Source organism: Antechinus flavipes, chromosome 6 (assembly GCF_016432865.1).
Source record: "Antechinus flavipes isolate AdamAnt ecotype Samford, QLD, Australia chromosome 6, AdamAnt_v2, whole genome shotgun sequence".
NCBI classification, from domain to species: domain Eukaryota; kingdom Metazoa; phylum Chordata; class Mammalia; order Dasyuromorphia; family Dasyuridae; genus Antechinus; species Antechinus flavipes.
Genome location: NC_067403.1, coordinates 146,302,950 through 146,318,658, shown reverse-complemented (window position 1 = coordinate 146,318,658; position 15,709 = coordinate 146,302,950). Strand labels below are relative to the sequence as shown.

General features: G+C 34.3%; 1 protein-coding gene across 1 annotated transcript in view; it reads left to right on the top strand.

Moving 5' to 3' along the window:
* UNC5C (unc-5 netrin receptor C) overlaps positions 1-15,709 on the top strand; it is a 428,390-nt gene that overhangs the window by 331,133 nt on the left and 81,548 nt on the right. Inside the window, exon 8 of the mRNA XM_051965638.1 lies at positions 11,658-11,849. Coding sequence (XP_051821598.1) covers positions 11,658-11,849 — 192 coding nt within the window. The remainder of the gene's footprint in view (positions 1-11,657; positions 11,850-15,709) is intronic.

Genomic DNA, 15,709 nt, shown 5'->3' with positions numbered 1-15,709 from the left:
TTGTATTAGAACCCTGATTAAACATTTTCCACATATGTACCCTAATCCCCCGACTTCTTGTCTTTGTATAAGGTATTATCGAAATCCTGTTCTTTCTGCATTCAAAAGTGACTTTAACTACTTTGAAATAGATCGCTTTTTTGAGAGATAAAGACACTAGCATTATGATATACAGCATCTCAGTATTTAGTGTGCCATGTCACCAGTGACAGTTTACCCATTTTGTCAAAATTGTTCTTGATTTTGTTCCATGTGTAAATAGTCTTGCTTGATGTAAGTTAGCCCAGGGAATGAGCTACTCCCAGTTTATATGTAAACACTAAAACAATTTTTGTGAAGTTAGTTTAAGAATCTAGATCAGTATTTTGCAGTTTCCAAAGTGTAATCTTTCAGAATGATCAGATTTTTAAAAGGTCCAAAAAGCAATATTGCAGTGCAAGTATTTGAGTTTTATAGACCTGTTGTCACTATTAAAACCATTTTGAAAGTCCTACTTTCCCTTTCAGGTCACTTTTAATAATTTAGGTCATATCCAAGTCAGTTATACATTGAATTCAGCTCTGAATAAAAATCTAATGGCCTGAAAAAGGGTTGCTTTATGCATATCTAGAAACTGGTGCTATTTAATTAGAATGAATTATCAAGGAAAAATTAGAGATCAGTAAAAGTATTTAATGTCCTGGAAAGAAATTGAACTTTTTTTATTCCTTTGCTTTTTAAAGCACATTGTTATTTTTTTAAAAGTAGACATTAAACATAATATAGATTCCATATGCTAATGTTCACAAAGATGGCTGAGAGAGTATTAACGTCATCTTTAGATCTCAATTCTAATCATAAATCTGCCCTTAACTAGCAGTGTGCTCTTAGACAAGTCATTCCCTCCATTTCCTGTAAGATTTGGGAATTGGATTAGAGAATTAAAGAATGCCATAACTGTAAAGTATCTCAAAGGTTAGTTAGTCCCATTTGTCTTTTGTAGAACATCCTTCTTCTGTGAATCCTCCAGTTATGAGAAACCTTCTTCCTCCTAATACAGTACAATAGTTTCAATCAACAATCATCATACCAACATAATCTCAGTACTACCAAAGAATAGTTTCTGGGTTTTGCTGATACATATTTAAAGGGAGAATAAATACATAAATAAACTCTATATATCCCCAACTGTTAAAAGGTACAGTAAAGCCTACCACCCTAGTACTTGATGATCAAAAAAGCATAGGTCTGTGGGACAACAAAAGCAAAGGAGTGATGGAGGAAGAATCTGACTGGTGTACTAGTACCCAGCAAATGATAAAATCTAAAAAGGAAGATATTCATATCCTCTGTGGGGAATTTAAATACTAGAAGTCCAAAGGTTCAGAAAGTATGGATGAAGTAGAATTTACATTGGTACAGTAAATCCTCAGAAAGATAACATATATATGTTTGTCATTTAACTCTGTTTACCTCAGTTTCCTCATGTATAAAAGGAACTTAAGAAGGAAATGGCAAACCTCTCCAGAAACTTTGCCAAGAAAACACCAAATGGGATCACAAAGAGTTGGATATAACTGAACAACAATGTCTGCTTTCAATTTCCATCAGTTTCAATTTATCTGAAAATTGTTCAACCAAATCTAAGTTGTGTTACTTGTAATTTCAAAACAAGCTTATTATAAAGGAGAAATCTATCAAATTGGAATTTTCCAATATTGATCTTTCAGAATTGTGTCTGCATCAGTGAACTTTCTGCTTTGAAATATTTGAATGAATTCAGCAAATTCCCATGAATTAAAGAAAGAACAAAGTCTCCGATTTTTTTTCTTAAAGGGGGAGTGGCTCATTTTATATGCATATTGTGTGCACATCACCACAACATCACCATTTTACTTATATTTTTCACATAACCCTAACTTGATTTGTTACTATGGAGTTATGATAATCTATGGTAAACATTTAATGAGGGACTAAATATTATTTGCTTACTTTGGCTAAAGAATTAATCACTGAAATTCCAGCTTGTTACTTTGAATCCCTAGTGACATAGTGTTTGGCACATAGTACTTGTGGCACTAAACCTGCTAGTGATATAGCTTCTCTATCCTCAGCTAGGTTGATGAACAGAAAGAGGATATAAGATATTGCTAAGAATGAACTTATCCTTTTTAATATGGTGAAACCTGCCAGAGTCCACACTTCTCTAAGATAGCTTCTGAAAATTCTGGATGACCTTTGGGCCACAATAAGGCACTGGATGACATCATTATATTCTTCTCAAGACTACAGTTCTTAAACTATTGAATTCTGCATGTAAATTTAAGTACAATTTTCTCACTTTTTTTTTTTGCTTTTTTTTGGAAATATTGCTAATCTGTGTTTTGCATGATTTCAGGAATATAGTTTATATATTTCTTTCCTTTTCCATGCTTGGAGGAGGAACTGAAAAGAGAGACTGAATTTGGAACTCAGAAAAAAAAATGCTTACTGAATGTTAAAAAATAAATAAAACTATTTTTTAAATTAAAAGAAATAAGAGTTCTTTAAAAAATAGGTGCTACCAGCATTATGCAGCAAATAATATGCTTATTATCTACATTTTAATATCAACCATAGACAACTTTAGTGAAAGGAGGGATTAATTTAATAATTACATCTGTGTGGGTAGTGTTTTGTTGGGTAAATATATATTCTGTGTATGAACCACTACTGACCATATTAATCCATATTCTCTGATGCAACAAAAATATTTGGATTTTTTTTCTTGTAAAACATCTTTTTCTTTCTTTTTGAAATCAGAGATACCACAAAGAAATTACAGCCCTGTATAATCAGACAAGCATGTATGGAACTCCCTAAGCAGATTAATATGTGGCCATATTTTCTCACTGGGAATTTATTATATCAGTGGAATTAAAAGTTTTATCTCAGTTTCCCAAATCTGTCAGACACTGGGAATACAAAGACAAAAATGAAAAAGCTTCTGCCTTCTAGGAGTGTACATAACACAATGGGGATGCAACATATTCCTATATAGTATTATGTGATATTGCAGTGATAATAGTTAGCATTTTGTAGTACTTTGAGATTTGAAAAGCACTTTTATACATACTATTTCATCTGAGATATATATATGTATGTATATATATATGAAATAAATACACATACTTTATTGAACTTAATTAAACAAAATCACAAATTCATTTGGTGAAAACACCAAAGTGCTTAAGAGAAAACACTATCAGTTAAGAAAAATCAGGAAAAGCTTCTTGAAGGAGTTGATATTTGAGGGTAGGAGCTCTACTAAGCAGAGGTGAAAAATGAAAGTATTAGAAGCTTTGGGGCTAATGGAGTCAGGAAATAGATTTTTTTTTTTAATGAGAAACATTGTCTGTCTGAAACATGAAGTACATGAATGGAAAAAATGTATAATTTGCATGGAAAAATAGGCCAAAGTCAGATAATAAACGGCTTTAAATGTCAAAGAAATTTAGCCCTGTGCTATTTAACGTTTTTATCAGTAACATGGATAAAAATCTGGAAGGCATGCTTATCAAATTTGCTAGGAAGGAGAGCTAACACCCTCTAATGATAGAATCAGAATCCAAAGAGACCTTGACAGGTTAGAACACTGGGCCAAATCAAATAAGATCATATTCAATAGGGATAAATGTCAAGTCATACATTTGAAATTAGATTTTCTCTATTTGGCTTTAGAAACAGACATGGGATCAGTGGTTGGAAGGTACAAACAGGAAAATTTAGACTTGACATCAGGAAAAACTTCCATCCAGAAGTGGAATGAGCTGCCTTCAAAAGCAAGAGGCACATTATCATCAGTGACGTCCAAACTCTGGCTAATCTAGTCAAAAACAAATATTAGCTAGTTTGTGGAGTGATTTGGGGATAGGGCAGGGTTATGGAGAAATTTGATAGACTAAAGTCTGAGATCTTTTTGCCTAATGTGATGATTCTCTACCTGTGTTAGACAGAAAAGTAGTGCTTCATATGTAAAAATACCTGAAGGGGACATAGTGGATATCTTCTCTATAGAGGTTACTCAAATCACCCTGGATGGGCAGACATGGATGATTTGCAATCTGTACTAAAGAGCAATTGCCCATGTTGAAGCAGCATGACTCCATCAAGTATTAAAACATCTGCAAACTACTTGCCATATACAGACTAAAACAAAACAATATAGAGTAGTAATTTCTACTAATGAAAAGATCAACCATCCCTTTTAGCTAAAGAGAGAATTCAACATATTAGATTGTAGCACACTTGTTACAAAGTAGAATTTTGTTTTTACTTAGTGTATTTGAAATCAATTCTGTATGGCCTCTACATTTTCCCTGGTTTTTTTTTTTTTGTTTGTTTGTTTGTTTTTGATACAAAGGTACTCTTATGTCAAAATAATTTGTGGACTCAAAAGGATACTTTTTACCATCTCCATAATGCCCAGGATTTCTCAGCTGTTCAATGGAGGCCCACATGCCATAAGCTCTGCATTGATCCAATGCTTTCAGCAGAGGTGAACTAAGTTGACTTGCCATCTGGGGAGAACAGTAATTCTCATATGTGGCCTTGAGAAGTATCCTTGGGTTTCTTTTATCTCTTATTCACATCCTCCTACTCCCACCATCTGGCCCAGGAAATTGATGGCTGGCAATGGTTTATTAAATATGTGTTAAACCTTACCATCAACTTCTCAGGAACACATATTGAAATCAAATTTTAGGTTCTTAGATATGTGACCTGCAACAATTCTAATCTGATAGAGGTTTTTCAGGTTTTTATAGAATTCAGGTGAATACTTCATTGTTTCCCTTAATGTGTGAAAACGGGCACTTGCCAATGTAAAAAAAATAGGAATCAAACTAAGATGATGGCTGAATAGAGGACTTTATTCAAATTTAAAAGTATCACTACTATAAGGTATCTTGTTAGCATTCTACTGCCATAGACAAGGGAGGAGATAAGCCTAAATCAGCTGAACTTCTGTCCTGTGTTATTAACTTAGAAGCACATGAAGGGCTTACACTCTTTTGTCAGAGGATCATTTGTTTCTCTTCAGATAAAAAAATATATTTTTAATCACTAAAGGAAATTCTCTTCTTTAGTGGGAATCAATTCCAAGGTGAGCAGTATTTATGAGTCTTGTCATTTTATGTCATACACAATGTCATTGCCACAAATTCCATGACCCTGGCCATAGGCTCGCCATATAATTTATGATAGAAATACAACTCACTTCAAATTTTTCTTTTGCTTTTATTCCTTTTGAAGAAAAATATGAGATCTAAATACCTTTTTATAAAGCCTTTTAATTTAAGCTTGGCATACCACTGAGGTCATGAAAGTTAGTGATGAGATCAAGTGAAAAAAGTTTTGACTATAAATAATTTACTTTTGTTTATATAAAAGTTAAATGAAAAATTTAAACTTATGAGCTAAAGCTACTCTTGTGATTTTTCTGCCTGTCTGTTCTTTTTCACTTTTGGTAATCATTTCTTTTGGTGGGTAATATGATAGAAAAGAAAGAACATGGTTTCAACAGTTAAGAGACCTGAATTCCAGCTCTGCCACAAAGTAGTTAGATGGTCTTCTGGTGATTCACTTTCTTCATCTAAAAGATTTAGGTATTGGAGTAAATAATTTCTAAGGTCCCTTCCAGATCTTGAATTCTAAAAGCTAATATGCACAAATTAGGTTTTCAACAAGGCTGAGGCATCCCAAAAATTTAGAACTGGCTTCATAAAGTCTAACATTTTAAAGTAAGAATGGAAGTAGACTCTGCTTCTAATTCCTTTTTATTGACAAAAAATTGAGCCCCAGAGAGTTACTTGTTTAAGATCTCATAATGAGATTTGAACCCATCTTCTGGAATCTAAAATTCATTGGTCTTAAATTTCAAATCCAGGGCTTATCCCAATAAAAATTAATGAGTAAATTAAAAAACCATTTTATCATTAAGAGAAGTACAAAAGCTTCTGGCTTTTACTCTAAAATACTAAATTATATTGTCCCATTTATTAAACATTATTTTTAAATAATGAATTGGCTAAAATTTATATTGCCTAAATTATTAATGTCACAAAAATAATTATTTTGTACCACATACACTTTGATCCTATCAGAGATGTCAATTTTTAAATTATTTCTGCTAACTAATCTCAGCAGAATCACTTCATTAGCTTAAGAAAATATTCTTTCTTGTTGGCTGAAAGCTGGATCAGATAGAGTCATTGAAAACAAACTTTAAAATGTGATCTTATATGTCCCATCATTTTGGAAATAGAAAAAAACAATTCCTTCCTGAAGTTCCTTGCCTTCTCATTGATACTTGGATAGTGTAATTGAAGAAATTTTCCTATTTTGAAGGTGAATGAAAGTATTTAAGAAATATCCATTGGAAATAGTTGATTATTATTGTTTCCATAGCCATAGTAAAAAAAAAAAAAAAAAAAAAAAAAAAAAAGAGGAATGTTGTACCAATATTGAGTTCATTTAAAATTATCCTGTCATTTGGGTTATTTCTGGAAAATAAGTTTGTTCAGAAGCAAGTAATAGTACAACCTTTTTTTAATTTTCACTTTCATTGGATCATATAAGATAAGTGCAATGAGGTGTCATGGTACCCACTTATAATTCCTATCTTCAGGGTCTAGACTGAGGATATGCTTGGTGTCTAAAATAATCTTTCTTTGGAAGTCACAGTCTGTTGCTTATAAATGGAACAACAAAAAACCCAACAAGTTTTAACTTTCAGACTCATAGAGAACAGGATCTCTTCTACTCAGGAGTCATGAGTTGCAACAGCCTTAGCTGATTAGCAACAAGTTTATTTGATCAATATTTCCTTTAAGGCCCAGCACCAATATGGTAACTCCCATATTGGTGCCAGTGGGACCAGATTATTGGACTGCTTACAGAGAAGTAAACTGACTAGGTGGAAATGGAGCATGTTAAAGCTCCTATGGCAGTCAGAATAGGATCACCTTGAGAAGTACTTATGTTTCCAGAGCTTGAACAACTTTGCAAGACTCAGTCTCAAAAACAAAACAAAATTCAGACAAGCCAATAATTTTAGACCTCCAAAGATTCCTCCCACTTCTCTGTAGTGACCAAAGGGCCCTGGGGTTGGCACAAATTAGAGGAAGATGATGTTAAAGACACAGTTCTAAATTCTAAAATCCTTTATTTACTGGTCAAGAACAATAATTCTATAGTTAACAAAAGTATGTGAAAAATCAAGTGCTATCTTCTAGGATGTTTCACTTTATAATCACAACTCTCATTTGTATAGCCCTTCATCATATTTGCAAAGCACTTAGTTCACACGCTTTCTGTTCCCATTGTTCCCATTTTACAGATTAGGAACCTGTATGTGTCAGAGCCAAGATTTGAAACTAAGTCATTCTGACCCTGAAATCTAGCATTCATTTCATCACTCCATGCTTCTTCCAAATGTCAGTTTTCCTTTTGGCTTCTTTTTATGATATGTGACACATAAAGCTATGTTCTCTGCAGCCAATACATACCAAGACTTTCAGAGAAAAAATGAAATCCCCCAATTCCGTCTCTTCTTCAGGGGGCAAAAAAGGGCTTCCAATTTGTGCTTTCATTGTGAAGGAAATTCTTGAAATGGAGACTACCTCTCCCAGTGAAGATAGATATATACGCTTATAAATTCCAGTTTTGGAGAGTTGTCTTGGGCACAAAGTCACTTGTTTAGAATCACACAGCCAGGATATATGAGACAAGATTTTAATTAAAAGGTAAGGCCTAAATTTCCTAAGAATAAAGACAGCTCCCCATCCATCAGGCCACACTGACCCTCAATTCTATGTCATTAGGAATTATTATATGTTTTCCTGTTTCTTTACTCCAGGTACTAAAAACAGATGCTTTGAAATCTCTCTCTCTAAAGCTGATCTTGAGCAAAGCGGTGCTTCCTATTAAGTCATTGTGTGTCTAAATAAATAACTTGGTTTTGACTTCAGATCTTAGCAATTATTTCTTCCTAATAATGTCTATGTCCTGGTGGTTCTTTTATTGAATTCACAGAAGACAAATAGAAAAAGGTTATTACTAGACATAGGTTGTTTAAAAATGTACAACAATCCTAACACATGGAGTCATACAAGTGAAATAAGGAATATAATATTTATAAAAATGAGTATGAGGCTGCAATCATTCTCTAAAATAAAGCATTAAAAATTCATTCGGATAAAAACTTGCCTGTGCCATAGCACACTCTTCATTCATTAAGAAAGAATCTCACGTTTTTCCAGCATTCATTTCCCACATTGGTAAATTTCTTATAAAAGCTAAATGTTTCTCAAACTACAGTTGAGATACCTTTGTCACATCTTAGAATTTGCTTTAGTAGCCAAACTTTACAATGCTTTCATTTTAAGCCAATTAATTTTAATTCTCACAGTTTTCCTTCTCTTGTAATCCTGTATCTAGCAGAGGAGACTGAAGCCACATGTTTCTAATTCATTTTTACTTGACATTCAAATGTTGCATTAGAGGAGATATGTGGTATCTAAAATCATCTTTCTTTAGATGTCTGTCTATTGCTTATAAGTGGAACAAAAAACCCACCAAAAAAACAAGTTTTAACTTTAAGAATTCTGAGTTCCAAACTGGAAAAATATATTTTCTTCACATGGCTTTAAAAACAAAACAAAACCTAGTTGGCTTTGAAGTGTCTGAAAAGAAAAGCATTAAGGTTAATTATTTATTTGAAAAATTAAACTAGGTTATAATTCCATCCAGATTACACTATGTTTAAGATAAATAATTTTATATCCTCTAGGCCTCTATTGATTTTATAATGATTTAAAATAAAAGGCATCCAGTTCTCATTTCATTGACAAACCACTCACTCCCTGGGCAATACCTATTGGATTCCTATTACATGAAGTGGGAGATAAACAACTAGGAAATCCAAAAACTGGATTTCTTTTCCTTAGGCTCAACACAGCAAATGGGTATTTAACCTTTGACCAACGACGACAGGTCTTCTTTAGCTCTATTAGACCAACAGCAAGCTGCTATAATTAAATAAAAAAAAAACTGTTTAGAGCTTTACTGAATATGTCTTGGGAATTAAAGCATATGGCAGGGATAGAGGGAAAAAAGATTTTCCATATGCTAATGACCCTTGATGTTGAAATAAATTAGATCCATTAGAGTTTATGCTCAATAAAAGAAAGACTTTAAGCACTCCAAAGTTAGTGACTCGAGACCAGTTTAGCCTCTGAAATTCAATCTGCCTACTTATTAATTCTTAGGCTCTGGAGCAGACAGGGGATGCAAAATCATAATTCTGTGCTGAATCAGAACTTTAAAGTTCCTCTTCTTTTCCTCTTCTTTTAATTAAACCATTTTTCATGCTTCCCATTTTGTTCCCCTCATTAATTTGATTTTGTTCCCATTTTTGTATAATTCTTTTTCTTTTCAAGGTTTCATTTATCCTATTTCAACTGAACAAAGAACCCAGAATGAATATGGATTTTCTTGTAAGTGTCATGTTTTGTTTTTATGTTGCTGATTAATCATTCATTGTCATTCATCTATCTGAGTTTACTTTTCCAAAATCACTTACATGTACTGGAGTTAGGCACCTAATATTTTTCAACACAGAAAATAAGTTAGTGCTTCCTTGCTGAATCCAAGTAAGAAGAATCAGATGAAATTTAACTTGAGACAACAAAAAATCATGAATATGCACATTCAAGAAAAAGAGACTTCATAGACTGAAAATATAAATTCACATCTACTGGATAAGAAACCATAACTACTGAAAAAGTAATCATGACCTTGGAAGTGTTATATATGTAGCAAATAGTAGTTAGTGAAAGGAAACAAAATAGAATTAAGGCAATATGCTTTGCCTAGGGCTCAATTCCATTTATGTGCCTTATCAGAACCCGAGGGGCAAAAATTGAGGTAACACTGGAGCTCCCACAGTAAAAAGCATGTGGAATGTCAGTGGCTTCCTTTAAAAATCTGTCATTTTTCACCTAACCACAGAAAATCAGATGCTTTTGTACCTTAAGAAAACAGATAGCAAAATGCCTTTCTTATATGATAAATTTAAAGAAATAAAACATGTGGAAAAATCCTTATTTTTGTTGGACTTCTTTTTATTTGTGGAAACATTCTAAATATAGGCCAGGATATGGGCAGTGGCAAAACTAGTCACTCCAGTTTACCTTAAGTTACTTTAGTGGTCAATGCAATTCTCATTGTTACTATTACTTTCTATCTAGAAGAATAAACTATTTTCCAGTGTCAGACTTCCAAGCAGTTTTTGTGAGCCATCAATAGACAAGGTACAAATGATGCTATTGAATTCAATAAAAATTCTGCTCACCAAAATTGGGAGTCTAGAGATGAGACTTGTAATTTCATCCAAGCAGAGAGCTCCCAGTGAGGAATTTTCTTTATCAACTTATACTAGAACTTTGTTGTGACCTACAACCTTAGAGAGATGCCTAGAGAACTGAGGGATTAAGTGTCCAGGGTAACACAGTTCACTGTGCCAGAGATAGCCCTTAAATACAGGTCTTCCTGGCTCAAAGGCCAATTTTCTATCCACAATAGCACACTGTTCCTCATTATTGAACCAGGCCAAGTTAGATGATGACAGGTCAGTGGGGAAAATTATGAAGGCTCCATCTCCACCTTCTAAAAATATGAAAAGTTCCTTCTTTGGGACATGCTTGATTATCTTCTGGGATAATCTGATGCTGTGCCTGATTAGCTCAGGTCTTTGCCAGCTACAATTAGGGTTCAGTACTGCATTTCTCTGATGAGATGATAGATAAAGCAAATGGACACCTCTCATCCATAAAAAATTTCAACCTTTATTGTTCCTATTGTTTCCTTAGGGAAAGCAGCACACCTAGATAACACATACTTCCATTTTCCTCCATCTCCTCAATTCACAGAGCTGATACTTGTTCTAAGATGGCAAGGGAAGAAGAATAGGGTATTATTGTTCAGCATTTTTTTCTTCCAGAAAGAACAGAATTCAGTTATCTCTATGTTCCCAAAATTTTCTCAACTTAGACTACTTATTTTTGGCCCTTAGCCCCCAACTCTACCTCCATCCAATCTTAGGTGTATTGAGGTGTAAGGAAAGAAGACCCTGGGAAAAATAAAGTCTATGGCTTAGGAAATTACTTAGGAAAGTACTCTAATTCAATAAATACACAGATTCAAAATGTGCCAGACATTTCTAAGGGAATGTGTATGTTTTTAAATGAAGCATCTGTGAAATTAAAAACCTGTTATCCTATTTAACACACACACACACACACACACACACACACACACACACTCACACTATTACCGAAGTTTTTCTTATGGGTTGGTAGAATCTTAGCTTAAAATTTCTTTATAATCCAAGCAATGAATGTCCTATTATGTTTCCCAATAACAAAATAAGTCATTGGTAGAGAGAGAACAAGAAAGAAAGAAATCTATGACCATTTCCTAATGAAAGGGCATACTCAAAGTATATAGCTTTAGAAATAGATTTGAAATGAACCTATTAAGAAAAAGGTAATAAATGTCAGAAGAAAAGATAGCAATACAGATATGTGCTATTGGAAATTCCTATAGCCAGTTGGGGCTGTTTCATTCTTCCTCTCTAGCGGCTCCTGATTCTGATGATGTTGCCCTCTACGTTGGTGTGGTGATAGCAGTGATCGTATGCTTGGCCATCTCTGTAATCGTGGCTCTGTTCGTGTATCGGAAGAACCATAGGGACTTTGAGTCTGATATCATTGATTCTTCAGCCCTCAATGGTGGATTTCAGCCTGTGAACATCAAGGCTGCAAGGCAAGGTGAGATGACATTTCATTTCGTGTTGATTCATCTAAGCATGTGCTACATTTAGTTAATATACTTAAATGGATTAACAGCCACTTGCAGAAGGAGGACATAACCACCAATATTTATTTCCGGAGTTGAGCACATCAAACCAATAATATCTCAGAGAGTAACTAACTACTGATTCCAGGGCAAAAGACTATAGGAACACCAAGAAAAATAATGTGCAAAAGAAAAGAGATAAAGAATAAGGGGAATAGGGAAGGAGAAAGGAAGAGAATACAATCTTATATATATACATATATACATACACATAATGTCTCTTATGGCTATTTATAATAGTTGAGAAAATTTTGGTTATAAGGTTTTGTCTCTAGCTTTGGGGAATCACCAACTCTTTGACCTTCAATCTCTATGTATGGGATTCATGTAAAAAACAGCAAAGATAAAAAATGTATCTGCTATGAAATTTGAATAGGTTTTCCATGCATCTGAGGTATTAGCATTCCTGGTAGGGTTCAAAATAGCTTTGCTAGATTACAATAGCATTAATCAAAGTGTTTATGGAGTAAAGGCATTACAGATTTTGAAATATCCTTTTCTCTTTAGTATACATCGATATTTTCCTCTATTATTCATTGACTTGCATAGGACTCTAGGGTCTAGAAGCTAGGAGAGACCTTACAGAATTAGTCCAACTCACTCACTTGGCAGGAGAAGAAATTGAAATCCCGAGGGATCAATTTACTTCCCCAGGACAAAAAGGAGAGTAATTTGTAGACAGGACCAAACTATGTCCTCTGTTTCTGAATACAGTTAAATTATCTGAAAATTATTTTAGACTACCTTGTAATTTAGCCATCTTCATAACGTCAACAAGCAATGAAAACATTTTAGAATCTCATGTTAGAAATTTACCAAAAATGTCCTATTTAAAGGTCTGCTGGGATCTAACATAGGATCATATCCCCACTTCAGTACCAAAGAAACTTTTCCTTTTGTAAATTGGTATGATTTTTGCCACTTGAACTTCCCACTTCACTGTTCTCTACCTTTTGAGTAGGGAAGCCATTGGGATTACTAGCTTACTTTAAAATCATCCTGAAAGGATGAACAAGTCCTAGCCAAAAATTGTAAGAGAAACAACTTTGAGCTCCAAGAAAGGCCTTTTTCTCTACATATGTGCCTCAGACTAAGAAGACCTATCCCAAGCCAATTGGGAATTATCAAATCTAGTCACCACTTATTAGACAATGAGTGGAAAAGGAGAGAAAAAAAGGAAAATGCAGGCCCACTGTTACTCTGGGCACCTCTCTAATGGCCATTGTCCTGAAGCAACTACACAGTAAGAAGTATCCATCAGGGTAGTCTATTATGGATCCTGTAAGAGCCAACCTACTTATGATTCCCATACTCATGACATTCCATCTCCTTCTTCATGCATTTGCATAAGCTGTCTTCCATGCTTGGAATGTACTCTCTTCTTTCATCTATTTCTCAGAATCCTTGCTTTCCTTCAAAGCTTAGTTGAGATACCACTTCCCATTTCCTCAGGCTCCTAGAAGTTAGTGTATCTCTTCCTTCAAAAAAGACCTTATATTTACTTGCTAAACCTGATTATGTTTGTATCTCCATATATATGCATGTGGATTTTTCACCTGCATTATTTTTATCCAAATACTTTTGAGTAAAAAAAATTTGTGTTGTAATAAATAATAAATATGTGAGCCAGGTTCTCCCACCCTTTTTGTACCTGTTAATTCAATTGATTTTGAACCATCCAAAGGCTGAACCCAAAACAATGAGGTTCCATGATAGTGATCCCTCATCAAACTACTATAAGAGTAAATCAACACTTCTTCTTTAGATTCTCCCCATGCATCCTTTCCAAGCTCTCACAAAGTGGCACTAGACAACTCAGCTATAAGGGATTTGATGCTACCTTTCGCATGTGCTCATTCAGCTTCAAGTCTCAGGCTTCCCATCCATTATTCCTCTCCCAGGCACTCACAGCAAGACCTTTACATATTAACATAGAGTTACAGGTAGTAGTGCACCAGAAATCATATATCTAATTAAAAACACTAGACCTGTGATTTTACTGATATAGGGAACTCCCTAGCAAGGAAACTCCTTTACCAGTCCAGATTAGCACCTTCTCTTATAATCCCAGAACAGGGCTTTTTAACCTTTTCCACATCATGGATCTCTTTGTCAGTCTGGTAATAGCAACAGGTCACTTCTCAGATAATGTTTTAATATGAACAAAATAAAACACAAGATTATGAAGTTAGTGAAAAATAATAACATTTTTCCCCATCCAAGTTCACAGACTCCCCATGAAAGCCAAGGTTTGTGGACCTCAGGTCAATACTTCCTGTTTTAGCAAGAAGTTAGATGACTTGCCCAAGATTATACAGCCTGCATATATCAGAGATAGAATTTGAACTCAAATGTCCTTGACTTCCAGGGTAGCTCCTGTCCCCTTTTCCACAGTGGGTACATGCTTATAAACTTCACTTTCTAAGTCGATCTGATACAGTAATAGAATCTAAGAATCAGAAGTGATTTTTAAAGTCAATGGAGGTTCAAAGAACTGACTCTTAGATGAAAGGACCTGGATTCTGGGCCCTACTCTTTTCTCTTAGTCAGTTTCCTCATTTATAAAAGGGAGCTGAAAGGTCCCTTCCATTTTTAATTCTATGACCCAATGATCTAGTTCAGCCTCATATTGCAAAGGGAAATTCCCTCTACAACGTTCATGACATGAGGTCATTTATCCTCTGCTTGAACACTACCAGTAAACCCACTATCCCAAATGTCCAACCATTGGACATTTGAACAGCAACAGTTGCTAGAAAGTTGTTGTATCTCCAGATAGCTTCAATCTTATGAAGAATAAATCTAATCCTTCTTTCATATGCTAGCTTTCTAGATGGTTGAGAAGAACTATTATGATGACCCTTTGCATTCCCCTCTCCAGATTAAATATCCCTTGTTCTTTCAACTGGTCCTCTTATGGCATAGTTTTGATTACTCTGAACATTTTGATAATTCCCTTTGGACCAGATCCACATCATCAGTGTCCCTGTTAAATTGTGATAGCCACAATTTTCAAAACAACCTGACCAACTTGTCAGAAAGATGTTTTAACTTCCTTTGCCCGGAAATGATGTATCTCTTAATGCAATCCAAGGTTATATAAACTTTTTTGGTAGCCAGGTGATACTGGTGACTCACATTAATCACACAGTTAAGTAGTCAAGCCTCTAGTTATTTTTTTTTTTTCATTCTTCTATAGAAGAAGCAGGTATCAGAGAAGATGGAGCTAAGAATCCCTTCTGATCTATGCTGACTGTGCGACTTTGGGCAAATCACTTAATTCCCTCAGTGCTCTAGGTAACATTTTAAGCCTAGGAGTTATATAGAAACTTCCTAGCACCACTGATAGAGGAAATTTCCTTACCAGAGAGTTGGTTATACCAGAGAAACCAGAGATTCAATCCCTAACCTTATACAGTTTTTTTTCAAGCTAAATATAATACTTCATATTTAGCCATGTCAGATCACATCTTGTTGGATTCAATCTCCTCCTTCAAAGTGTTAAAAAAAAAAACTTTCTGAATCTTAATTCAACTATCCAGTTTATTACCAAACCTTCCCTGCTTTGTGTCGTCTGCAAATTTAACAAATATACTTTCAGTATCTTCATCTGAGACATTGATAAAATTGGACATGACAGGTGACATCATCATACTACTGAACACCATCTTTTTAGGGTGATATCAAATTATTATTTGATGTACATTTTAAATACATTATCCAGCTTTCACATACATTTGTCTGGCCTTTTTAAGGTTGCAGTCTTTCAACA